Here is a 25,986-nt window from a genome sequence, read left to right on the forward strand (position 1 = left end):
AGGGGCGTCCTGGTTTCATGGGGTTGATCCCCATGCAGGCCAGTGGGGAGGCAGGGCATTGGCAGGTAGTAGGGAGTCCAGGCCTTCGTGGTTTCAACACAAATGAGTAGTTGACTTAGTAACAGCGAAGTAAGGTGACACCACGGAGCAGGTTCCAGGGGCCCTGAAATGAAATTCTACCATTTTTTCATTTGACCTTGGGACATGCATAGTATCACCAAGTGTTACATGTGTATCTGTGCTTTGATTAAATTGTATTTAAACTGACACTATTTAAAAGCTGTTACATCATCTAATAAGCAATGTTACAAAGCAAACTCTAAGAATGACCACGGCCTTCCCTTTTTTTTTTTTTTTAAAGATTTATTTATATATACAAGAGCTGGGGTACAGGCCAAAGATGCTGGGGATGAGAGGATCCACCAGAGACAGAGTGGGGAACAGAAAGGCAGATCGACTGAAATCCACTGCTGAGGGGAGCAGCGGGTGGCAGGAGAGGTCTGCTGCGCCATGTGGGTAGCTCCCTGACTGGCCGGGGATCGAACTCGTGCTGCAGAGGCTGCTAATTGCTTCCATGGTGTGCTGCTGAACCCCCTGCGCCACAGAGCACTGCCTTCCCATGCTGAGCCATGCCAGCCGTGGGAGAGAAATTCCCCGAAGTGAGCACATAAGCTCTCCTCTGCCCGGCAACAGCACGAGACAGAAATCGAGGACCCACACAGCCACACACGTGCACACACACTCACACACACACAAGCACACACAAGGATGCATGCACATTCGCACCACACACGCGCGAGTGTCCCCACACGTGTGCACACCTGCATAAACACACCCGCACATCAACACACGCGCACAAGCGCCCCCGCACATGCACACACAGGGAGGCACGCGCATTCACAGCACCCGCACACATGAATATACGCACACGTGCGCACACGTGCAGACACACACGTGCTCGCAAGTGAAAGTGAACTCGGAGAAGATCCCGCCGCGGCCCTCAGGCTGTGCACACTCTGCGGGCGCCACCTCTGCGCAGTCCTCGCCGCTGCCCGTCGTGAGAGGAAATGACCCACGGGGGGGCGGGGGGCACCCACGGAGTGTGACCCCTGCGTCCCTCCCGGCTTTGGGGGGCCGGGACTTCCCCCCTGATGGACGCGGCCTCTCCCCTGGCGGGCTGACCGGCCAGGCTGGCCAGGGAGGCGGGAGTGACCGCCGGGCCACGTGGACTTGGGACGAGGCCAAAGCGCGGCCAGTCACGCCGGTCCCGCTCCGCGGCCGTCCTCACCCCGGGGGGCTGTCCGTCCCCTCCCCGCCGCGCCTTCAGGCACGCGGCGCGCGCGCCCCCCGGGGTCCCCCCCTCCGGCCCCCCCCCCCGCCTGCACCCCGGCGCCGCCGCAGGGTCAGCCGGGAGGACGCTGGGCGCTGCCCGACCCCCCGCTCCGCCGCGGCGCCCCCCGGGCGGCCGAGCCCCCGCGTCGACCCGGCGGGCTGGCGGCGCGCGCCCCACGGAGGAGCCGCTTCCACCGCCGGCGCCCCGCGCGCCCCGCGCCCCCCACGTGGCACCACCGACCGCGCAGGCTCAGCTCCGGGGCGCGCGGCCCGGGGCGCGGGGCGCAGCGCGCAGCCGCGGGGGGCGGGGGGGGCGGAGGGGAGCCGCGCCACGTCGGCGGGGGCGGGGGCGGGGGGCGGGGGGCGGGCGGGGCCAAGTCCGCGCGCGGGGCCACACCCCCTCCGGCGGCGCGAGGAGCCCGCCCGCGCCCGCCGCGCCCGCCGCCCGGTGCCCGCGCCCGCCGCCGTCCCTGCCCCGCGCCCGCCCGGCCGCGCCATGTCTTCGCCTCCCGAGGGGAAGCTGGAGACGAAAGCCGGACACCCGCCCGCCGGTACGGACTCGCCTCCACCCTGTCTCCCTGGCGGCGCCCCGGGGCGGGCTGCGGCGCGGGGGGCCGGGGGGCGCGGGCGGGGGCGCGGGGCGCTCGCGGGACCCTGCCCGGACCGTCCCGCCGGGCCGCCCGCCCGCGCGCCCGGCCCCCAGACGTTGGGGCGGCGAGCGCCAACTTGGCGCCCCACAGGCTGCGGGGGAGCGGGGCGCGCGGCCGGGGCGCGCTGGGCGCGGGTGGCGGGGCGACCCCCTGGCGCGGGCCCCGCGCGCGGACGCGGCTCCCTCGGCGCCCGCCGGACGCTCAGCCCCGCGCCCCGGTCCCGCGGCGTCTCCCCCGAGCGCCGCTTCTGCGCGGGGAGGGGCCGCGCGCTCTCCAAGCCCAGAACTCAGAGCCGGGATGTTGCCCGGGAAAGAGCCTCCCTCCTGGGACGCAGGAACCGCGGCACCTCCATGTGCAGGGGGCGCCCCCAGAGCCCAGCTCCTGTGTCCCCAGGACCGTCCCACTGGGCAGCTCCACTTGTCCTCCCCTTGGGGTGTCTGCCTTCCATATGGAAGGACCGGGGGGCCGGCCAGGGCAGCTGGGTCGCGCAGACCGTGGCCTCTGCGGGAGAGAGGGGTGGTCAGGGGCCTCAGGGTCCACACCGGGGTCATCCGCTCAGTCTGGCTGAAGCCTTGGGCCGCTTTCTGGGGCCTACGTGGCATCTTGTTCCAGATTCCAGTAACCTGCATGGCTGCCGCACCAGCCTCTGCCCCCACACCCGGGGTTGCTTCCAGAATAGGTCTTACTCCTCACTGGTTGGAGAGGCTGTCCACAACACCCGAGCTGGCGCTGCAAGAGCCATGACTCACTGATGCGCTTGGGACTGTAGGAAATAGTTACGCTGTGAGGACAACAGGAGGGGGACCTTCGTGTGGCCTTAGTTTTTTAAAAAGTATCAGAGGAATTTTCCTTAAAGACAACTGACTGGTAATGCCTCCTGCAGTGGGGCGGCGTCCAGCTGGCCCCGCACCCCAACCTGGGCAGCCGGGCAGGAAGACACCCTGGTTTCCTCTTGGGGTTCCGGCTGTAGAGGCTGTCGGTGCTCCCCAGCCCCAGGTGAGGGTGACATTCAAGTGTATGTATTGGAATGAAACCAGATCAAAGCAGCAGTAATTAAATTGCTCCTGGAGACTCAGCCATATGGAGATGTTTAAGATCAGAAGTATAAACTGCTCAGATTAACTCCCTGGGAGGAGTCACGTGGAGGGCTCTGGTGTTCTTTGAACTGTAAACAGCCAGGCTTTGTGGATTTCACATGAAATAGCACATTGTGCATGAAGAGAGAGGCGCCGGCTTATTTGTGCTCCACAGCACAGTATACCAGTGCCTTGGGGTTCTCAGTTTTGACACTTGACAGACTCTGTGAACAGGTTTGGGGGCAGTCACAGGCCTGGGCTCGCTACTTTTGCTGCCGTTACTAACCAGCCGTCAGGATCGGCACCCAAAGGCAGGTGACCCCACAGGTAAACTCAGGGCAGGCCTGTAGGGTAGCGGGCCCCAGTCTAGCCGGAGCTACTTAGCCCTGTGTCACTGTCCGGCTTTCTCCAAAGTCAGTCACACTTTGCCAGAGTTGGAGAAGGATGTGGCATCACTGTGCAGAGGTTAAAAGGGGCCTGTTGTGGGTTGCAGTATTCTGCCTCCCAGCAGCACCCCTCAGATGCATTCCACCCCCGGCTCCCCATTGTACAGGGGCCCTCCTATGAAAGCCTTTTTTTTGGCAGAAAGCTCAGGGCGTTCCTGTTTAGTCTGGCATTGCCAGAGAGCAGGCAGTTCTGTAAAGTAGATGTTTAAAAGGGAAAAAAGCAACCCACTAAAATAAATGATAATCATCAAGGATAGCCAAGAGCACAGTTCATAAATCAAAATAACAGCCTTAAAAACTGTGGGAACACGTTCATTAAGTGCTTAAATTGGATAACTAAGACTTGTGCTTAACTCCTCAATCGGAAACAATAAAACTCTCTACATGACCGACGTCATGTCCTTTGCGTTTTCTCCTTATTGCAGTGGAACCAGGTACCTCTGTGCGTTCCCCAAATCCCCTGTTTCCTGTTACCCCGCCTGCCTGCTTCGGGGACTGGGGTTTGTTGATGTCTTTATTCCCAGGGCTGCCACTGCGCCTGGCACAAAATAATAATCAAGTGCGTCTCCCTGAACGCTCGTGTTGCCGCTCACTCCCCCATCCCTGCGGGGCCTGTGCTTCCCTTCCCTGACTGTGTGCAGCTGCGCCAGGCGTGCGGGCGAGGGCCCAGCCGTCCTGATGCTGGAAATAGTGACCTTGGTTGAGTGTGTCAGGGCACCAGAGAAGTCACCCCATCACCTCTCTGGGTTCTCTAGGCTGGCAGATAAACAAGCTTCAGACTGATTGATAAGAAAAAAAGCCAAAAGAATTTAATAATAACGTGTGTATTTCCTGTCTACATGGGAGGTTACCAGCACGAATGACTCATACATCTGGCCTCAGAGCCGCGTTACACGGCTTAGCTAAGGCAGAGCTTTGGAAGGTGAGGGGGAGGCAGGGGGAGGTCCGCTGGGACGGTCAGCTGGGGAGGTCACCAGGGGACACCAGAGACAAAGACGCCGCCTCCATCCTGCCTTCTGCTTTGATTTTTTTAAAAAGAATTATTTATGCATACAAGAGCCAGGGTACAGGCCAGAGGTGTGGGGGGTGAGAGGATTCACCAGAGACAGAGTAGGGGGCAGAACAGGTGGGTCTACTGAAATCCACTGCTGAGGGTTTCCGCGGGTGAGGCAGGAGAGGTCGGCTGTGCCATGTGGGTCTTGAAATCAGATTGGGTCTTCCTGGTACAGGCCCTTCCAGAGAAGTTTACTTGTAAAAATAGCTTTTCAAACCCATCCTCCACCCAGTCTTCAGAGCCCCTCCCATGAAATAACACCTTTTTACCAAAAAGACATCTTTTGCGGGGCACATTTTTGCTCCCCTACATCTGTCTTTGTGGGCCTCTGCGCAGAAACAGGGTGAGGCTGCGTGTCGTGGAAGCAATCGCTGGTACAGATGAGCAGCGTTAGAGTGAGCGAGGCTCTGTCTTCATCAGACACAGCAAGAGGACGTAATTACAAGCCCCAGTGGCTAATCTCTGCTGTCTGTGAGTTCGTGGCCGTGCCGTGGATAAAATCTCTGTTCCGCACACTTTGCTGGGCACATTCCCCTCCCCCCGGAGCCAAAACCATGTCAGTCACGTTGTCATAAATCTCAGAGGTGAGCGCTCTGAGCAGCTTTGAGCGCTCCTGGTTTTACACATGGTTTTCTTTGAAAAGTGCCCCCTGGGCCTCCCCTGGTGGCGCAGGTGGTTGAGCGCTGGGCTGTGAAGCTGCCCGCAGCCTCTGCAGCACCAGTTTGATCCCGGCCGGCCGGCGAGGGTCCCACATGGCGCGCAGACCTCTCCCGCCGCGCCTGCTGCTCCCCTCAGCAGCGTATCTCATCAGTCTGCCTGTTCTGTTCCCCGCTCTGGCTCAGGTGAATCCCCTCACCCTCCTGCGCATCTGGTCTGTACCTGGGATCTTGTATAAATAATAAATAAATCTTAAAAAAAATTCTTTTAAAAAAAGAAAAGTGTCTCCCCTCTAGACCAGAGCCATGTGGAAATACGAGCATGATTGTATTTACTTACAGTGAAGTGGGGAATAAGCTACTTTGTTCTTTTTCGGTAACTTCAAAGTAATTCAATGTTCTGTTAGGTTCATCAGTCAGACGTGCGTTAAGGACGCGTTTTGAAGGTGGCGGTGAGAGCACTCCCCGAATTCTCTTTCACAGGAAGGTTTCAGAGGACCCGGGCCTCGGTTGCTCTGGTTTGTCTTTCATTGCACTGACCTGCTGACATGGGTCAGCTCAGCCCCGTGTCCTCAGCCCCATCGCTGCCCGCGGAGCCCAGGAGGGCGCCTGCTTGGCTCTTGTGGGCGCCCTTTCAGCCACTGCAGCGTTGCAGACGCCCCAGTCAGGATGGGCCGGAGCGGGTCTAGGTGGTGGTTTGCATTTCGCTTTGGTCTCAGACTTGGGGCCTCTTCCTGCCCTTTTCATTTCAGCTGTGCCCTGTGCACTCACCCCTGCCCAACCTCGGTAATCGCAGCTGTGCGGGGAATATTCGCTGGGGTGTAGCTGGGGTGTAGCTGGGGTGTAGGTACCGTGTTTCTGTTGTGGGCAGAGCGTATGGGGATGAGTTACAGTTGCACTGGGAGCACAGGGTTACTATTGTAACAGGCGCCCCATCTCTACCCATGGGGGTTCATTTCTCTGCCAGGAGCCCCCTGCAGCCTCAGCACCGGCCTGCGCATGGGCTCCGGGGAGTGTCGGGACAGCGCAGTGGCCTGTCCCTGCCTCAGCTTCCGGTGGCCACTGTAGCAAAGTCAGACCAACTTAGTAGCTTGAGGCAACACCGTTTCGTTCCCTAGGCCGCAGCAGGTGGGAAGTCCCGAGGGCCTCACGGGACAAAGTCAGGAACTTGCGGGGTCGGCTCCCTCTGGGGGGATTCTTGGGAGCAGCGTGATTTGGCTTTTCCTGCCTCCAGAGGCTGCTCATGTTCCTCAGTCCTTCCTGCATCGCTGAAGCTGGTCGAGTCTCCCGCCTGCTGCGACTCTGCTGCCCTGGGAAGAGCACCTCATCCTCGCGGTTCTCCCCCGGCATCGGGCTCGCAGCCCCAGCCCGCCCTTGGCTGGCACTTGTGTCCCTGCCCGGCGAGGGGGCTCGGTCTCCTGGGAGGCGCATGCAAGGACAGGCTGCCGATGTGGTGAAGGGCGCTGGCGTGTGGGGCTCCATAAAGGGGGGGACGCGTAGCCAGGGGTTGGAAGGGGCAGCAAAGCTGGAGGGTCTGTGATTCTCGAGAAGCTCCCTAACTTAGATGTGGTGGGGTTGAGCCGAGCACATCAGCGGGCACCGCGGCGGCAGCTCCTCAAGGGGGCTTGCTCCTTGGCCACACAGGCGTGAGCCTGACACCCGTGCACATGCGGCGAGGTGTGAAGCACAAGGACACCCTACGGGTCTGAGGATGCGACGCTGGCTTTGAAAACCCGCTGCGTGAGAGTAGCTGGCGGGTGAGCACATGCGGGGAGGGCCTCACGGTGCTGCGTCACGCAGTCCTCGGCCAGGGCGGTGGGCACCATTTCTGCAGGATGCAGGGCCTGAGGCACAGAGAGCATCTACAGTTTGTCCAGACATGCACACACAGTCCTGCACAGTGTCACACACAGTCACATGCGTGTAGACACAGTCACACACATAGACACAGCCAGACACGTGCGCACACACACACACAGAGCAATGTACATGCGTAACAGGAGACACGGACACACACAGACACAGCCAGACACACATAGCCCAGAGATACAACTACACACGTGTGTGTACGTGTTTGTGCAGCTGGGCTTTGAACCCCGAGCTCCGGGCCTGTGCTCTTTAACCTCTGCGCACACTAGGGTGAAGGGGAAGCTTGTCACTCACATGATGCTCTCATTTAAACACTGCCACAGTCACTGCCACAATAACCCCAGGCCTTTATTTCTAACATTTCATAAAAATGCTATGTTTGCAAATCATTCTGCCAATAGAACCCTTTCGCGGAGGGCTCAGTGGCAGCAGGAAAAGGGTCAGGACAAATCCGCGCCGGCGTCGCTTTTATCGCGAGTTCACACGCAGCTGCCCCGGCCAGAGTTGCGGTCACTGCCCCGGCCGTCGCTGCCCTCACCCCGGATGAGGGACCGACAAAGTTAATTGTGTCTCTCATTGAGCGAGTTCTCGGGCGGGCGACGAGGCTCGTGGGGCCCCTGTGGAGGTGAACAGGCCGCCCCAGCCGCAGACGTGACCCTCCGGCCTCGCCTTCGCGGTCACGTCATTTCTGTGGCTGTGGCACGGCCCTTTCGCCTTCTGCCGGTGGACAGGCTCCATCTGTGAGTCACCGTGTCACAGTTTCGTGTCTGCCATGTCGGAAAGGGGGGAGCGTTTTAAAGTGGGTGCCTGCGTTAGTTTGTTCAAGTTGCTGTAACAACCAGGGCTTGAACAACAGAAGGGGAACGTCTCCAGTTCTGGAGGCCCCTGTCCAGGTGGCGCCGGCCGCTCTGGCCTCTCTGTGGCCTCTGCTGTGCCCAGGCCTGCCCCTCCCTGTCACCCTGCAGGGTCTCCCCTGGTCACCCTCCCCGATGGCTCCTTTTCCAGACGCCGGTCGTGCTGGATGAGGCCCCATCCCTGCAGAGTCGGTTTAGCTTACCCTCTAGGGGCGCATCTCAGCCCGGAGTCGCAGGCTGAGGTGACGGGGTTGGACTTCAGCATCAGAATCTGTTCCAGCGGGGTGGGGGGCTCGATGGAGGAGGAAAATGAATTGTAGTAAAACATTGAATGGAACAATTCCAGCTTCCTCCTTTAGCCCAAAACATTCATGACTCTAATTTTACGTTTCCAGAGAATGGGGAAAACATACTGCAGAATTTTATTTTCAGTCTCCATTTCTTAAGGTTTGGCAAACTCTAACCTGGGAAATCTTGATAAACTGCCTGCAGACATTTTGGGTTTTTTATGCTTTCTTTTTAAATCTAAGCCAAAGTGAAGGAAACCCCTAGAAACCACACCCAAAGAAGAAAGTGAAATCGAGAACAGCCGGATTGAGGCCTCTGAGTCAGGAGCCCTCTAGTCGGCCTCTTCCTGTCAGGGCCCACCTAGTCACCCCATTCAACCCCAAGCCCCAGCCTGAAGCTGGGTGCCCCCCGCCAGGAGAGAGGGTGGAAGCAGGAAGGTGCCGGTGGCACCAAGGGGCAGCAAGGAAGCCCAGGGTGCAGCCTGAGCCGCGGGCAGGGAAAGGGCCTTGAGCTTTTGCAGGCTGGGAGCTCAAAGTGACACTGGCCGCTCCTGTTCTGAGGAATCTGATGACGAAGGGAGTGTGGACAGCAGCTCTCCAGAAAGGTGCCGGCCCCTGAGGGTCCCCACAGATCCAGCCCTGATGTAGACAAGTTCCCAACCCACCGGCACCCCAAATAGCAGCCAGGGTCAGCAGAGCAAAGCTCAGCTCGGGCAATAATTGGATCAACAACTGCGAGGCGAGCTTGCCTAAAATGGAACATGTAAGAGATTAAAAACACAAGAGATGAATCAGACCCTGTCCAAGACCAGATGAATCTGAGGGGAAAAGAAAAAGCTCTAAAAATGAAAATCAAAATGATTGCGAGAGAAAGCAGCAGATGGGATTTCAAAAAGCAGCATTTTTTTCCAACCCCCAGGTGGAGAAAGCCCCCCACCCCCCACCCCGGGCGCCAACACGAGAGGGTGTCCCACAGTTATTACTCGCGCCGAGGGAAGTGGATTTCCAGCTGCTGTAATAGGTTGCGAATTACTTTGGGGGAAGCAGATTTTGAGAGGTTCCTGCGCAGGCTGAGTTTCCTCCTTCCCCACGGCCCCTCCCTCTGGAGAAGAGGCGGCAGGGGCGGGAGTCAGGCCCAGACCTGCAGGGCGCCACACCCTCCCGCCGCTGCCCCCTGCTTTGCACCTTCCTGAGGGACGCTGCCCCCTTCTTCTGGCCGTGGTCAGCCTCCGGGCATGTCCCAGGAGATGGGACACTGAAAAAGTCCAAGAGTGTGAGCCTGAGGGGCTTTGCATTCTCCTCCTTGCTCTCCAGCATCATAAACTTGTTCCCGCGGGATCCAGCCTTATTTGAAATGTCAATGGACACTGTGCTATGGGGTCCAAGTCAGGCCGTGGCAGGATGCTCTGAGGCCAAGGCTCGGGAGCCCCACACCCCACCCTAGCCACTGTGGGCACCATGGCAAGTGCTGGGCTGTGCCTTGACCCCCAGCCCCAAGCGCCCCTGCCTGGTCTGCTTGGATGCTGCTCTAGATACAGCCTGGGGGGCTGGAGTGCAAGTTCAGGGCACCCGCAGAGGCCATGTCGGGTGAGGTCCAGCCTCCTGGCTCATAGACCCTGTCTCCTCTGTGTCTGCACGTGGTGGGAGGGTGAGGGAGCTCTCTGGGGCCTCTTATAAGGGCACGGATCTCATCCCAGGGCCCCAGCCTCGTGTCCTAGTCACCCCCAACAACACAGCTCCTGATGCCATCTTTTGGGGGTTAGATTTCAACAGGCTGAAATTTCAGCTTCTGCATCTTAGCACATGGCCCTGTCCCTTCCCACAGAAGAGGCCGCCAGGCCTTGGGGAATAGCTAGTCTGAAGCCACCACCCTGTGGATGTGGCGGAGCTGCTGACCCTGGAGCACCTGCTGGTGGCCGCCTTGCGTGGCTGGCTTTGGGGCGGCATTTCTAAACTCTTCCACGGAACACTAGTGTCTAACAGACGATGACCATCATAACTGCCTCCCCAACAAAATTCTGTGGTCAAGTAGAGTCGGGACAGACAGCAAGCTCACCACCCTCAGGAAGCTTCACAATGCTCATGAACAGCAGGACGGTCTGTCCCAAGGAGACCCATTTAATCTCATTCATTTCCCACACTTAGTAGATCCTAAAATCCCAATTTTTAAATTTTTTGTTTGGTAAAATGATTAGCATGTTAGCCATAGGAAATGCAGGTCAGACTACAGCAAGATGCCAGTTCACACCCTGGCAGGACAGCAGCTGCAGAGCGGGTCAGTGTGGGCGCGCACAGCTCTGTGGGAATCCTTGCGGGTGAGAATGTAAAATGGTGCCGTGTGTAGCATTTGCTCAAAGGGTAAGCCTAGAGCTACTATTGTAGGTGACTCGGTGGCTCCTGTCCTGGTATGACTCTAAGGAGCAGAGCACGTCTGCCCTCAGGCCTGCACCCAGTCCTGGCGACTGCGTGGTCCACACAGGCTGAACGTGGACCCGGTCAGCGGGTGAGTGGACGGTGGAAGCGGGCTTGTCTGCGCAGGGTCTCAGCCATAAAGGAAGCCAGGCCTGGCCCATGCTCCTAGCTGGCTAAGCCTTGAAAGCATGCCAAGTGGACGAAGTCACCAGAAGCCACCAGTTTTCCCCCAAAGGGTAGCTTATTCAAAACAAGGTGACGAGGAGTAGGAAGGAAGAACAGCGATCTTAACACAGAGGCACACAGGGAGCTTCGAATTTTCAAAGAAAAAGCCGTGGAGGAAGTTAGGTCACATCCAACAGCTGCTGCCTCGATGGGGATGGGCTGTTTCCGTGCAAACCGTGTAAAGGGCATTTCACGTCAGCCTAAGCCAGCGTGACGCGTGTGTGTTACGAGAGGCTAAACGGCGAACCTCGCGTGTTCCAGCTGTCCGCCCTCAGCAGCAGCTGCGCCGGCCTTTTCCAAGGCGGCCCACGAGCGGCTGGCGGAGGCGCTCCTTCCCGAGCGCGCAGGAGGGCAGCACGGATTCCAAAGACGGACGGAATCCTGCTGGACCTGAACGTGGGCTTAAGAAAGGGGTGAGCGGGGGGGGGGGGGGGGGGGGGGCGCAGGGCAGCTGTCCCCAGCAGGGGCAGTCAGGGAGGAGCTGCGGGCCCCACAGGCGCCCGGGAACAAGCACCGGGGCCAGGGCCCGAAGACCTGGGGTGGCCCGGCCTGGCCCGGCATTTAGCTCTGAGCTTCCGCTTCCTTTTCTACAAGACGAGGACGGTCATCTGTGACTGTGGCTGTCACGTGCCCGGAGACGGCGGGTGCGGGTGCGGGAGCTGGGGGAGACGCGGGTGGCGTGGCCGTGGAAGGAGGCGAGGCGCTGTGGGGGGACGGGCCGTGGCGGTGCTCGTGTGAGGCTGATGTGACGAGGCCGTTTCACGGGACACCGTCCGGAAAGGGCTTTCTCGGGCATCGGGCACCTGGAGCGGGCTGTGTCCTGGCCGCCTGGGACTGCGTCGTCCGATCTCAGGGCAAAGGTCCAGGGGGCCTGGGCTTGAAGGTGCCTCACCCACGCAGCCTCATCCCCGCGGGGCTGTGCCCGTGACACAGCTACTCTTAGGAGAAATACTTGAGTGGGAACCAAGAAGACAACAAGCCAACAGCCTTGGGAAGTTTCTGGGTGATCTGGAGAGGGAGTGTCAGCGCAGCTTGGTGCCACCCCCTCGCACACGGTGCCTTCCCCGGTCAGCCATGTCCCTGCCAGGCTAGCAGGACCAACTCGTGATCCGGGGTGTCCCGCAGCCCCCCGTGCTCCCCAAGCTTCCGTGTCCACGTGGTCACACCCCTCTGTTTCTTTGCAGTGAAAGCCGGTGGGATGCGAATCGTGCAGAAGCACCCTCACTCCGGGGACGCCAAGGACGAGAAGGACAAGGATGAGCAGGAGTGGGAGAGCCCCAGGTGGGAGTCCCCTCGCCACCCAGCCCAGTTACACCCTCGCCCGGGCCCTCTGCTTCGGGGTCTCTGTCGGGGTGGGGGGGCCCTGCGGTGTGTTCGCTTCTGGAATGAATCAGTGACGTGGGGGTCCTGTTGGCAGGATGGGGGGCACGGTGCCTGGAGCCGCAGCCTGAGCCGGCCCCTGGACAGTGACCTTAACTTCCACCGCAGAGCAGAATCCCTGGCACGCTTGACCCCCAGGGGCTGGCCTTCTGGGCAGCGGGGCAGAGAATAAGAGTTAGGAATGTGCGCGGAGGGTGCGATCGGACGGCAGTGGTGGCCTGGATCTGCCGTGGGAAACGTTTTTGCCAGGCTGGAAAGGACCAAGCAGCTCTCCAAGGTCAAGTGGGCACCGGTTTTATTGTCATCACACTAGTGGGCCCCAGAGAGGATAATTCTGTCCTGGAAGATCTGGGCCCTGAACATGCACAAAAGTTTCCTTTTATACTCGGTTAGTTTAATTTAGGTTACATGGGTAGATTATACTTCGAGTTACAAGGTCGTGCAGATGGAGGATGAGCAAAAGGGGATTAGTGTAGTGGGAGGGAGGGGCAGTGCCCTGCTCTGGGAACATTCCAGACCAACCATCCATCCATCAGACAAAAGGAAATTTACAATTGATAAGGGAAAGCAAACTTGCTTTTGCCCTGGGTTGGAATGCTCTTCTAATGGGGCTTTTACTGCATTCATTTGTTTATTGGTTTTTCCCTTTAAGACCCACGCCCCGCCCCCCAAGCCTGGTTTTGACACTATGAAGTTCATCAGCATTTGGGCTCTCCTGACCCCTCCGCCAGATCTAGAGAGCGAGGCCTCGCTCCTGCTGCACCCTGGCATCCTTGCAACTGCCCCAACGGGCCGCCAGCTGGCCTGGCCGCTTCCCCTCCCCCGCTGCTGTGAATTTGTTTTCCATGGAGGTTCTGGTTTCAAGGTTGTCCAAGCACCTGGGTCCAGATCCACTTCCTTCCACCTGGTCACACACACGACTACACCTGCCTGCGTGTTCTGAGTTTGTCCACGTGGAAGAGGGTGGTGCCAGCCTCTGCTCCTGTCGTGCCACAGCCAGGGGAGGGGACGGCATGTGGGCGGCAGCCCAGATATATTTCTGTGGACCAGGCACTCATTTCATTTCATTCTGATAGTCCCGGTGGTCAGTGATAACCTCCCCAGCTTAACGAGTGAAGAAACTGAAGCCCCAGGGGTGCAGACCTGCCCCTTCGGGTGCATGTCAGCAGAGCAGGAACTTAAACCCAGATCCCAGGGGTCCAGAGCAGCCAGGTTTCCAAAGCGTAGCTCCCAGGAGCTGCATCCCGTGCTCTGGAACTGCACCTGTCTGCCCAGGTGTGCTTCCCACGGGGGCACTTCTCTGTACCTCATGTGGTGTCAGACACAAAGCAGCCACTTGAGGGGTGAACAGACCGTGGGGCCAGATTCCTGAGTGAGTATTGCCCACCCCTGATCAGCTATGTGAAGCTTCAGCCCGCATTCTGATTTTTAAAAAAGGCAGGTTAAAGAAAGTTCTGGAATGATCCTTCTCCCTGGTCATTTTCACGCAGTTGTGTTTGGAACATAACAACAGAAACTCTTAGAGGTCAGTCCATAGTCCTGTATCAGACAAGCTCAGGGCCACCATATTTCAGAATTGAGGAGCCTCGGGGTGTTGGAGGCCTGCGGGTCTTGGGGGAGTCATCAGCAGGGGGAGCCAGGCCAGGATGGCACTTGGGGCACCACCTCCAACGGGACCCTGTGCCCTCTGCGTGGCACGTGGACAGACTCCTGTCTGTCCAGCGCAGCTGTGCCTCCCTGAGAGTCACAGGAGACTTCCAGTTTTCAGGATTGTCTCCCATTTGGGATTGAACTAAGAGTGTGTGGCCTGTGGGAATCCCACCTCTGGGAGACCGCGATGTCTTTCCCATCCTGCCCAGCTGTTTCCTTATGGAGGAAAAGGACGAGGAAGAAAGCCTGGCCTAGGAGACAAATCCTGGGAAGGTGAAACCTGCTTTGCTGTGTGCGCGCACGTGCAGCGAGGGCCCGCGGCCTTCTCCCCGTGTGACAGTGTCAGTGCCGCGAGAGCGGGTCATTTATTAACGTGTCTGGGAATAAGGACAGAACAGCCCATTAGTTTCCTTCCTATTGATTTTCTCCACAAGGTAAAATACAGCGTTTATTGAAGATTCACTCTTTAAATAAACATGTCAGAGGATGAGCGATTGCAAGAGAAAGAGCTGGGCCCTGCAGTGTAGACTCACCCGGAGGTGAGTTCTTCCTGGCCAGATTGTTGGTTAGTTTTACTGGAGTAACATTGCATCAGCGGAGTGTCAGGAGTTTGAGATTCGACATGTGTATGTGCTACATGCAGGTCCCCGTGAAAAGTCCAGGTCTACCACATCACCCCACCCTCTTTCCACACTTACCCCACCCCACCGCTAATTGGTCTTATGGTTCAAAAGTCTATTTTTGTTTTATTTAGTTCAGCTGCTCATTTTCTCTGAGCTCCGCGCTGAGTGATGTCACGTGGTGTTTGTCTTTCTCCTTCTGGCATTTCACGAGGAATTCCCTCCAGTCCCACCCAAGCTGTTGAGATGGGGGGTCTCGTATTTTTTAATAGCTGAATAGTATTCCATCGTGTCTATGGACCACATCTTATTCGTTCTTCCAATGATGTGCACTTAGTTGGTTTCCAGTTCTTTTTGTGGGGGTAGAAGAACTGGGGTGCAGGCCAAAGGAGCAGGGGATGAGAGGATTCACCAGAGACAGAGTGGGGAGCAGAATAGGCAGATCTACTGAAATGCACTGCTGAGGGGAGCAGCAGGTGAGAGGAGAGGTCTGCCGTGCCTTGTGGGTCAGCTCCCTGGCTGGGGATTGAACTTGGGCTATTTCAGTGACAGCGCTGAGACTTAACCCTTGGCTACCAGGGAGGCCCGTTGTAAGTAGCACCACAATAAACCTGGGGGTACATATGTCTCTTTGAATTTGTGTTTTTGTGTTTTTGGAACTGGGCCTTTGGAAGCAGGCCAGCTGCAGGGTACGGCGTTCAGGACACACGGCCAGGGGTTCGGTCGCCTGCAGCCAGGTTGCTGTCACATGTCCCTCCTGAGCATGTTGGTTCCTGCCTCTTCAGTTTCGCTCGTTATCACTTGGGTTAAATGGAGCACCTTTGAGGGAGTGGGGTGGCCTTATGTGGACACAAGGTGTTGACATAAGCTGCCAGCACAGCTTCCAAAGCCCTGTTCAGGGCGTGGTATCTGTGTAACAGTTTACTTCCACCACCGCGCACTCCCTGCTTTTCTGATGACTGAGTAGTCACAACCGGCATCATCACCACTAGTAGAACATTAGCCTCGCCCGTTCTAAGCGATTGCCCGTGGTGGTTCATTTACTCCTCACAAATACTCGATTTATTATCATCCCAATGTCAGACTTGATTATGGGTTACCATCCCCAGTCTCATTGATGACGCCTACTTCAATGGCTCAGAGAGGTTAAGTAACTTTTCCAAGGTCACACAGTGAATAAATGGCAAAGCCAACATTCAGTCCTCACTCTCGGCTACTCGGCTGTGCTTACCAATTGTGTTTTATAAGGTATTTGTGCAGTGCTTCCCCTTGGGTTTAAGGTCCCAACCACCTGGAAGTGGGTGTTACTGTGCCCACTGTGTAGATGAATACCAAAGCTTAGGGAGGTGGTCCTGCCGTCACCGCCGGCCATCAGCAGCCTGGCCAGTGGTCAGCCCTGCCTCTGACTCGGAGGCCCAGGCCCTGACATGCTGTAGAAGCCCCCCAAATTGGCAGCATAGTTCTGGATGGACTGTAAGTTTGGTCCCCTCTGTGAAATAAGCCTGTTGACTCTGGGCTTGCCCGGACCCTCCCCCATATTCCTTGGGCTTGACCCCACCCTGCAGGCTCGCTATCAGGAGACGCCCAGGTACCGTTTACGAGGCTGGAGCGACCTGGGCTGGCTTACTTTACATCTGGAAAGGCCTGCGTATTTGCAGAATTTTCCAGATGTTTATTATCATCCCTTGGAAATGCCATGACATGTGACTGCAATATCCACATTATTCTAATTGCTCCAAGTGTCGTGATTTTGCATGTTTTGATCTTGGCGTTCTCCACATAGAAAATAAACGTGTCGTCTCGGAAGCCAACTCCCCCAGTGGCCAACTCTCTGCTCCCCTTCCCAGATATTTCAAACTGACTTTACGTTTACAGACTCCTCTCTGACTGTTGCCTGCCCATTCATCAGGAAATCAAACACTAATTACAGAGAAAATGAGCAAGTGGAGCCCTGAAGAGGTTATTATGTGACCAAACACCCAAACCAAAAAACACAACTTGTTTTCATAATTATTTTTTGGGCAAATATTTATGCTGCTCTTACTCCCTTTAATCGTGTAATTTTCCAGAGATTTACAAATAGTTTTCCGAGCGGCCGATTTGTTTTGAGAGGCTACGTTTAAGGGAGAGGTGGGGGTGTAGCAGAAACTTGAACATGTTGCCCGAGAAATCGCAGCAAGCTGCATCCTGGGGCCTGCGGCCTGCGCCCCTTTGCATCCAGAAAGGAACAGGCTTGGTTATTAGCTCCTGCCTCCTGGAGGGCTGCCGGGCTCCGTCTGAGCACTGAAGGGGGGACGGCGTGATGTCCCTAAGCCTTTTGTGGAGCGTATTGAGACAGTTAAATGTCCTATGTCTTGGGCCCCACCTGAAGGCCCGCTGTGGTAGATGTTACAAAGAAGAGGTGCAGAAAGAATGAGCTAGAACCAGAGGGCTTGACTGTGGACTAGGGTGCAAGATGGGCCAGGCCCCAAGGACGTGGCAGGAGCGGCCCCTCCCTGCATGTGGCTCTCTCGGCCCTGACAGGACCTGGTGCTGTTTCACGTGCCTGAAAAACAAGCAGGTGATGCAAATAGCGTGGGAGCCAAGGCTAAGTGCAGCTGAGCTTCAGGCGCTGAGCAGTGGGAGGGATTGGGGAGGAAAGCACTTGACTAAGTGAGCGGGAAACAAGGCTTGGAGGAGATACAGAGTCAGTGCTGCGTCCCGGGCAGCCTCTCTCCCGGACACGGCTACGGTGTGAAGTCACCCTGTGTTCTGGGCACCCAAGTAAGTGGCTATATTATGGCTGAGCGCCAACTTTCTCACTGTGTAGAGAGCAACCAGGCGCAGGGGGCAGGGCCCGGACAGGCGGGGGCGGGGGTGGGGGTGGAAGGAGAGGGGCCTGGGATGCAGCTGAGCCTCCCAGGCCCCCAGGAATCTTTATGCTCCTTCCTGGCTCTGTGGCATCCATGGTCTTACCTCTTCTGTAGTCCCTCCACCTCCTGCAGCCGCCCTCCCTCTCTGCCTGCCGCCCTTGTAGCCCCGCCCTCCAGGCTCAGGTGTGCCCACCCACCAGGCCACACCCACGCAGCAGGGCCACCATCAGGCACGTGTGCCCCACCCAGAGCCTTCTGCATCAGCACGGTCAGGGCCACAGGTGATAGCCATAGTGTCAGGTGATGTGAGAACAGAAGCAGTCCGCTTCCCCTACGCACTGTTGCAGCAAGAAGCTATGAATAGGAGAGAAAGAAGACTGAGCGTTTAGTGTTGACTTGCAGTTGGAGACACGGGCATAAACTTAGAGCTTTAAATGCATGGGTGCCGGGTGCGTGCGTGGGTGGGTGGGTGGTTACATGCTGGGGAGTAGTAGCGCTGGATCACATGGTATTTTGGCTTTTACTTGTATGAGGTGGACATGGCTGCGGGGCTCCTGTTCCCGCCAGGAGCGCCCGAGAGGTCTTTCCCCACCCCTCACCAGCACCTGCTGCTCCATTCCCAGGTGCGCTCCATAACCTGTTGTGGTTTTGATTTGCTTCTCCTTGGCGGTCAGTGAGGAGAGGGCCGGTAGGCCCGCGACGGGCCCACCTCACTGGCTCAGGTTGGCTCCAGCAAGCCACAGACGCCTGCCAGGCCGCAGGCAGAACCTCCGAGGGGCGGCGGGGTGACATGGGGTGTCCTGGTGAGAGACTGCAGATGTAAGTAAGTAACACCCGTGCGGGAAGGCCGCGTCTACAGCTGCGTGGATGTGTGTGAGAACCGACTCAGTCTTGCTTCTGCAGCTGAGCTGGTCCGGGCTGTTTGCTGCTTTGTTCGATTCGGGTCTTCACAAGCATGAAATTAATTGAAAGTGGGGTCACGCCGTGCCCGGTGGCTGTGAGCAGGACGCCCTCCAGGGAGAAGCTGTTCGAAGGCTCCAGTAAGACCCTGGGTGTAAAGCAGCAGACGCCTGGTTTCGCAGCCGCGTGAAGCCGGGGTGAGCCGCCCGGGCGCGGCGGGAGCACAGGAAGGCTGGGCGCTGTCGGCCGCTCTCGCTCTCAGGCCTGCCTCCGGGTCACTCACAGACCCAGTTCAGTGCCGGGGGGTCGCGCGGGGCCGGGGTGACGTGGCGTCACCGTCACGTGTGGGCCAGCAAGGCAAGAGTCAGGGTCTGTCTTTGCCAGTGGCAGCCTGGGCTGCAGACGCTGACAGGCCATCGTGGACGGGGCCTACCCGACTCCTGGATGCCCTCGTCTGAGCTAATCCATCCGCCCAGCTCTATTTCCAGATTAAGTCACATTCTGAGGTTCTGGGCGTTAGATGTTAGATTTGGGGGCAACGAGGTTCAATCCATAGCAAGCAGCCACCAGTACCCGGCTGGTACGTAATTTTATAATGTATAGAATGTGTGCGTGTGTGACTTATCCCTGAATTACATGTGTGGGGTGCAGGCACAAGGCACACGTCCCCCCAGCAGCCGCAGCGTGGTCACAAATGAACCGTGAGGCTTACCTGGCAGCTGACGCCCACCTGGGCCGGCACTTGCTGTTGCCCGGGATGGACACCGCAGCAGCCTGCCTTCCCGAACAGGTGGGTGCTTGGTGCCACGGAGGTGACCCCAACCTTTGATAGGGCATGCCAAGCATCAACAAATACTTTGTGCCTGCACCCCCATGCCTGTACTTCAGAATTAAGTCACACACGCACACAATGCACCAGTCTATAAATTATAAAATTGTGCAAAATGCAGGTCAGCATACTGAAGGTAAAATAAGCAATATTTAAGATGCCCTGCTGTTCGCTGTGACTTGATGTTATTGTCTACTTCTGACTTCTTCTCAAGGTCAGAGATCCTTGAGGTGAGGCTCCTCGGGAAGGACCCAGGGTGGAAATCTAAGTCTCCACGGGTCTTCATGGCGGTTTCAGGTTTGCGAGGAGGCGACTTCCCTTCAGGGCTGCTCAGAGCGTGGGTGTTGGTCACGTGACTCGGGAAGTACCAGCTCCTCCTCTTTCATTGTTCACGGTGCTTGTTTCGTGTTGGCTTCGGCCTCCAGGGTGTTTGTGCAGGCATCTTTCAAGTCACTTGTCCATTCTGTAAAAGTTGTAAACTCATTCACAGCACTTGAGCACAGGAGGAAACTAGATGAACTAGTTTCATACAAGGATGAAACTAGACAAGTGAGCCTCCCACCCAACCGCTGAGGGTCCGTGGGCAGTGACCCCACTCCTTCCTCCAGACCCCCAAGACCACAGGCTGGTGAAGAGCAGCCGGCTGCAGACCAGCGAGGCGCTGCCCGTAGTAAACAGGGCAAAGCGTCGTTTGTTTTGCTTGGGGGCTTTGTGGAGTTAAATGTGCATGCCCATCTGAGTTCCCTGGCCACAGCGTGGTCTTAGCACGGGGCCTGCCTTTTCCACCGAGCTGGCGGGTGCTGGTGCGGTCCTGTGGCGTGTAGTATACATTAGACGCTCCTGCCCAAGCCCGCGGCGCCATGTCTTTTAGGGCGAGTGACAGGAACGTTGCCTAATGCTTCGTTGGCCACATTTGACGACTCTGCTCAGAATTGCCCAAGAAGTGCGGAGCCCGAGGGGCGTCACCCGGGCACCTGACGTCCTCCACGACCCGGGTTGTGCGCTGTCGGGAGCTCAGGCCCCGCGTTCCCTTCCATACAGCTGGCTCCAGGGCAAGGCTGGGCTCTGGCGGGTAGTGAATCACGCCTCCCCGCCCGCACAGGGACGGAGCATATGGGCGTCCATCTGTCACGGCGCCTGCTGGCCTCCTCAGCTTGGGGATGAGGAGGCGGCGAGGCCCCTTCCCTCCAGTGCCGGCTGCTGGCAATCGGCAGAGAAGCAGCGTCTGCAGAACATCTGGTTCCATCAGGGATGCTGAACCAGGTGTGACTGATTAGCTTCCAAGGCCCCGTCCTGCTCCCTCTCCCTCCCGGCCTTCAGCTCCTTACAGGGTGCCCAGGCTCCCCGCACCAGAGCCTCGTCGATCAGATGGAGGAGGGAGGGTGGCATGGGCTCTCAGCTGTCTGGGCCCGCAGACAGCGCGATGGAGTCAGCCTCGGGGCGACTGCTCTTGTCTTCATGGTGTTCCTCAAAGGGGCGCGCTGTTCGTCAGGGTTTTCTTCTCCCGTAAGCATAAGAGCTGAATTGGAAGCGCCTCTCCACTGGCGGACTTTGTAGAGCGAAAGGGAGGACAACAACAGCATCGGCCACGTAGCTGCAGGGACTCACCTGCATCGGGGCAGTACCTGGCTTCCCTGGGTTCCTTAGATCCAGCTGCTATCCTGGAATTTTTAAACCCTCATTATTGAGGGTTTAATAAACTCATGGACTCAACTGTCTCAAAATGCGTGGCGTTCAGGAAGTAACTGGCGAAGCCGTAATCATGAGCTTAGACTTTGGTTCTTTAAAGGTAAGATCATTAATTAACTTGCTGATGGGCGACTTCTGACCACCAAGGCACCCACAGCCCCCACCACAGTCCATTGGGCCCCCTCCCCCCTCCTGCCACCCCATCTCCCCCTGCTACCCTCGATTCTGAGTCATCTCTAGGCATTGTTTTGGTTGAGTGTTGCCCATTTCTTTGTTGTATTTCCCTTCTGTTCCACCTATGTGTGAAATCACCCAGCCTTGGTCTTATTCACTTGGTTATTTCACTTAACATAATCTCCTGGGGTCCACGTGTGTTGTCACTAATGGCAAGATATGATCTTTTGTGTCTCGCTGGGTCGTATTCCCTGTGTGCAGGCCCCCAGGAAGGGCAGCCCTGTGCTGTGCAGGGCCCGAGGCATCCACAGGGGCAGGAGGAGATGCAGGTGAGGACACAGGCACAGCTGTCAGCATCCTCAGGACGGGCAGGGGGCGTGGACCCCACTGTGTCACGCTCCGGCTGCTGCCCGGACAGCCGGGTGCTTCCGCGCTGCTCCTGATGTGGGGTGCCTGGAGAGATGAGTTTTCCACTGAGGGCAGGGAGGATAAAGTCTGTGGAAATGGCTTCAGGAATTATGGTCCAGCCTGAAGCCAAGGACTTTGTGGTGGAGCCTGCTCTCCCGAGGCCCCTCAGTGCGGTGACCATGAAATGTGCAGCATGGCCAGCCGCTCTGACTAAACTTAGAGCAGTAATTGCTGTTTACTCTGGTTGTGGGGGGCGGGAGCGTGCAGGCCTGGAAAGCTAAGCCCAGAGCAGGCGGGCAAGTTCTGACGTGGACGTCCCCAGAGGTGGAGGTGGGTCTGAGGGTTAGGTTTGATTCTAGGAGCTCGAATTCCTTCTGCTGATCTAGCATCCTGCCCTGTGGACCAGCTAGCCCCAAGCTGAGGATGACCTTCACTGCCCTTGGCCTCCCTGGGGAGCGCCCCTCCTGCAGCGCTGGGGTCTGTGCATTGAAAGAAAAACTCGCAGAGTGAACACGTGTTGTTAACATGCTGCTCAGTTAACATGGAGGCCTTGGCGCTCCTGGAGCCTGCAAGCCCAGCCAGGATGCTAGCAGCAGATGCAGGATGGGAAGCCAGCTCCGTCTGGTTCCAGAGCCCCCGGCCCTTGCCGCCCGCCTCTCGCGCTGGGTCAGCCAGCCCTCTTTTCCCCCAAAATGGGGAACTACTGCTGAAAAGAGAGCCTAAAACTCTACTTTGAACTTTCAAGTGCAGAGGGGGCTTTTCAGCACTGGGGTCGCATTTAGAGATCCTGGTCTCCAGCCGAGCTCATTAAGTCGCGATGGTTTCTGCGAGTCTTCTACCCCCGACTCTGCAGCTTTGCGAGCACAGGGGCAGCGCCTCCGTGGTGGGGAGCCACAGCCTGAACAGTGTGTGCCCCAGAGTCAGGGAAATGACCATCCACTTAGCAAAGCACCAGCCAGGTGTAAAAGGAGACCCCAGCCCAGAGCCTGGGTCCAAGTCAGTTCTAGAAGCCACGGGCTGGAGAGTCCAGTGGCAGAGAGAGGAAACCAGCCAGAAAAGCACAAATACAAGGAAGCTGGCACGGGGTGAGGCGATGACTCAGGAGGCCAAATTCATCTTGACTCTGTGTGGAGAAAAGAAATATCTTCAGTGGGTCGGGCAGTGCCAGGTGGGCGCAGAACAAGAGCAAAGGATGGGGAATTTGTCCCCATCACAGGGTCCAGAATGTGCTTGTAGGTAGAAACGAAGGCAGACCTTTGCAGAGCTGCCAGGCCAGCCTCAGGGCGGGGTTCTCCCAGAAATGCCTCTGCCAGGGCGGGCAGGAGGCCCAGGCCAGCCGAGACTGCAGCGGCCTCTTGGGCGAGGGAGTTCTTCCCTGTTCGCTTCTGGGCATTTGAGCTCCTCCCACTGAGTCACTGCCCTCAGGGGCCCCAGAACCAGGAAAGAGGCTGGTTCCAGCTTGGAGTTGTGCCCGACTGGGGCTGGGCCTCTGTGGTTTAGAGCACGTTGTTGGCCAGCAAATCAGCTCTTTAGGTACAGGGGTCCCCTGGTGTCAGCCCAGCTTGTCCTCCTGACATGAGGATGCAGCAGTTTGTGCTGGGGAAGTCCTGATTGGGGCGGGGGACAGAGCTGGGCCCCAGAGGCCTGGTGGGGGGCTTCCAGGTAAGGTTCCCACCTGGAGGCTTTTCTCCTCCCCGGGAGCCTGAGGTCTGTGGACGAGTCTATTTCTCTTACAGAACCTTGACAGTGAAAACAGGAAGAGGACAAAGGAAGAGAAGTAACAGCTCAGATGAATTAGGGGGAGTCCCCGAGGTGTGGAGTTCCTGTGTTGAGAGGATTTCTCTAAACTCTGGGGGAGACGAGAAAAGCTCAGGGACTCCTAGGACAGGGAGGAGACAGATCCACCTGCCTGAGGTCACCTGCACTCCTGGGGCGCCCCGGTGGCTGATAAGTCAGGTGGTCTCAGCAGGATTAAAGATGCTGTGCATTTTGGGCTTTTTAAAGTGTTTACCAAAAATTATTGTATCATTTTTTTAGCACAAGGAAATGGACGTTCGTGCCCCATGCCTGTTGGACAAGCCTCTTGGGCTTACTTTTGCTTTGTATGTTTTTCCTGCTCACAAACAATGCACCATTTGTTTTCAGCGTTTGCTGTCTTCAAGTGGATGCATGCACCCGGCTAACACACAGTCCCCCCAAGATACAGCGCGAGGTGGACGAGCCCCCTCTTTGTATGTCCTTAGGAGCTCAGCAACACCCAAGGTGTCACCACTCAGGATGGTAACGAGGATGAAGATAACAGCATGTAATAAAAAATATAGCCCAGTCAGACCGATTTTTAATGAGCAAGAGCTTGGTTTCACACATTTGTTTTTTATCTTTAGAATCTGGCCCGGAGCCTGTGGTGCAATCGCTGCTGTCAAGCCTCCGTGTTAATTAGTGGCTCTAGCATGCTGGCTTTGTCTTCACTAAAGATGCTCCGGCCCTGGTTTGTTTTATCCCTTACCTGGGTATTCTTAATCGTTCCTGTGCGTGCCCACATTCCTCATCTGTTCTGTCTTGCCGCGCGTCCCCAGGAAATGAGCTTAACCACGATCTTGTTAGGATGACCCAGAGGAGTTAAACATTGTTTTCATGCGTCTGTAGCCACTGAATTGTTCTTACGAGGCATCAGGGTGAAATAGAAGGCCCGGTGAGACCTGAGTTGCGTCAGATGTACTCCAAGGGACTCTGGCACAATCCAAGTAATACTTGCTAGGTATGCTTATATGCTTAATCCATATTTATTAGAGGGATTGAATTAATTTCCATGGCTTTCAATATTCTTCTGTGTTTTTTTTTTTTACTCTGATGGGCTCTCATTATGGATTCTTCCCCATCTAGCTGAGAGTTTGTTAGAGGGGCTAATTATTCAGCTTTTTGGTTTGGTAAATTACCTGCTTGTTCTAGGAGATGGTGACGCCAGCGGGAGGGAGGCGCAGGATGAAAGGCCGATCTGTCTGCATTTCCTTGGTACTGACATTTCATCAAGGGACGTGGCGCTGAAGGATGGCTGTCCCTTCTAATGGCCAGGATGTGGTGGCTGTAGTGGCCAGAAGCATAAAGACGTGTAAGGAGGATTTCTCGGTACATCGAACACCAAATGTCTTGCTGTGCTGCTTCTGTGATGGATCGTGGCTTCCGTGCTCCCTCCTAGCCGCAGCCTTAAAGGTGGTGGGGATGGCACTTTCAGGGACGAGTAAGCGCGCGTGTGTGTCCATGGGTGGTGGGTGTGAGCAGGTGCTGCTGTCCGTGACCCTATCCCCAGGGGTTTTCCTCGAGGGAACCATTGTGTCCCGTGGCATCTGGCCCTGGTGGGGTGTCAGAGCCAGCAGGGACAGGCCTAGCATAGGCAGCTGCTGGGGGAAGGGGTGCAGGATGGAGGCAAAAAGACTTCTTGGGACCCACGGGTGTCTCAGCTCCCAATAGAATTTACTTTGCACAGTTGACAAGTTTCTCAAAAGTTCAACATGAATTGCAGCGTCTCTTCATCAGATTTTCTTGCCTTACCAACGTAATTGCAGGGTTGATTCAGCCTCATTTTCCAGCCGGTTCTCAATGTCTGGCCCCCTCCCGCACGTCCTACCTGCTTTCATGGTCAGTAAGCACCCCCGGGACGTGCTCCCCCAAATCGGCCACGGCTCCCGCTGGCAGGGCCAGCGTCGTTGTGGGCCGGACCCTGCGGTGTCTGGTGTGGAAATTAATGAAGCGACCTGGGGTGACCCTCGCGTCCTCTGCCAGGGAAATTAAAAGCGCGTTCATCTGGCTGGAGGCGGTGGCGGCATCATAGGAGGCTCCTGTCAGGTCCAATTTGGGATCATCAAATTAATTGTTGCATGTGACAGCTGACACCGGGAAAGTGATAAATACCTCCGTGCAGCTTCCTGCAGCGACTCCACCGTGAGTTTTCACGGCCTGACAGACAGGGCGGGGAGCCCCCTCCTCGCAGCTGGCCGCTGCTTCCCCGCACTCGGAGGGCGCCCCGGGGTCCAGGCCGCCTTCTTGACCCGGCTCGTTTCTGGCCATGGTGCCCCTCCCGAGCTTTCCCTGCGCTGCCTCCCCACATGGACTTTGTGGTCGCTTTCCAGGGTGCCCCTCACCTGGAAGGACTCGGCGTGGTGCTGCAGGCTCCGCGGGTGCCGGGCCCGCCGGCCAGGGGCCCCGGAGGTGAACCAGCGACGGCCCGACTTCCTCGGGGCCCAGAGCCGCGGAGGGGCTCAGACTTCTCTTCCGTGTCCGTGGGGCGAGTGGGCACAGTGGGCACCGTCAGACACGGGATCCAGTGTGCAGGGCTGGGGAGTCGTGGAAACTGAGGCACAGAGCACGTGTGGTGATAAATGCCACCTCCCCTGGTCCTCAGGAGGCTGCCAGCCCCTGCAGACACAGCACCTGGCACGGGGTCTCTGGTGCCGCGGGTTCTCCCCCCTCCAAGGTGGGGGCAGACACACTGGTGCTGGTCCCCAGCCAGAGGAGGGAGAAGGCCCACGGGTCAGGGGTCAGGGGGCCTGCCCTGTCCTCCACCAGGGTATCTCAGGAGGCACCAGGGAGAAGGTTCCCAGGGCCCCCTGCCCGCAGGCTGCTGGG

The 25,986-nt window shown here is 57.4% G+C and overlaps 1 protein-coding gene across 2 annotated transcripts in view; it reads left to right on the forward strand.

Annotated features, from left to right (window-relative positions):
* Window positions 1-1,795: 1,795 nt before the first annotated feature.
* DAP (death associated protein) overlaps window positions 1,796-25,986 on the forward strand; it is a 31,133-nt gene continuing 6,942 nt past the window's right edge. Inside the window, exons 1-2 of one of the 2 annotated variants that reach the window (XM_037529451.2) lie at window positions 1,796-1,883; window positions 12,046-12,142. In XM_037529451.2, coding sequence (XP_037385348.1) covers window positions 1,829-1,883; window positions 12,046-12,142 — 152 coding nt within the window. In that variant the 5' untranslated portion in view covers window positions 1,796-1,828. Of the gene's footprint in view, window positions 1,884-9,422; window positions 10,500-12,045; window positions 12,143-25,986 lie in introns of those variants that run through there. The other variant, XM_037529450.2, reaches the window with a different exon arrangement.

The sequence above is a fragment of the Talpa occidentalis genome, unplaced genomic scaffold (assembly GCF_014898055.3).
Source record: "Talpa occidentalis isolate TD23 unplaced genomic scaffold, MPIMG_talOcc4v2.1 talOcc4.6, whole genome shotgun sequence".
Taxonomy (NCBI): Eukaryota; Metazoa; Chordata; class Mammalia; order Eulipotyphla; family Talpidae; genus Talpa; species Talpa occidentalis.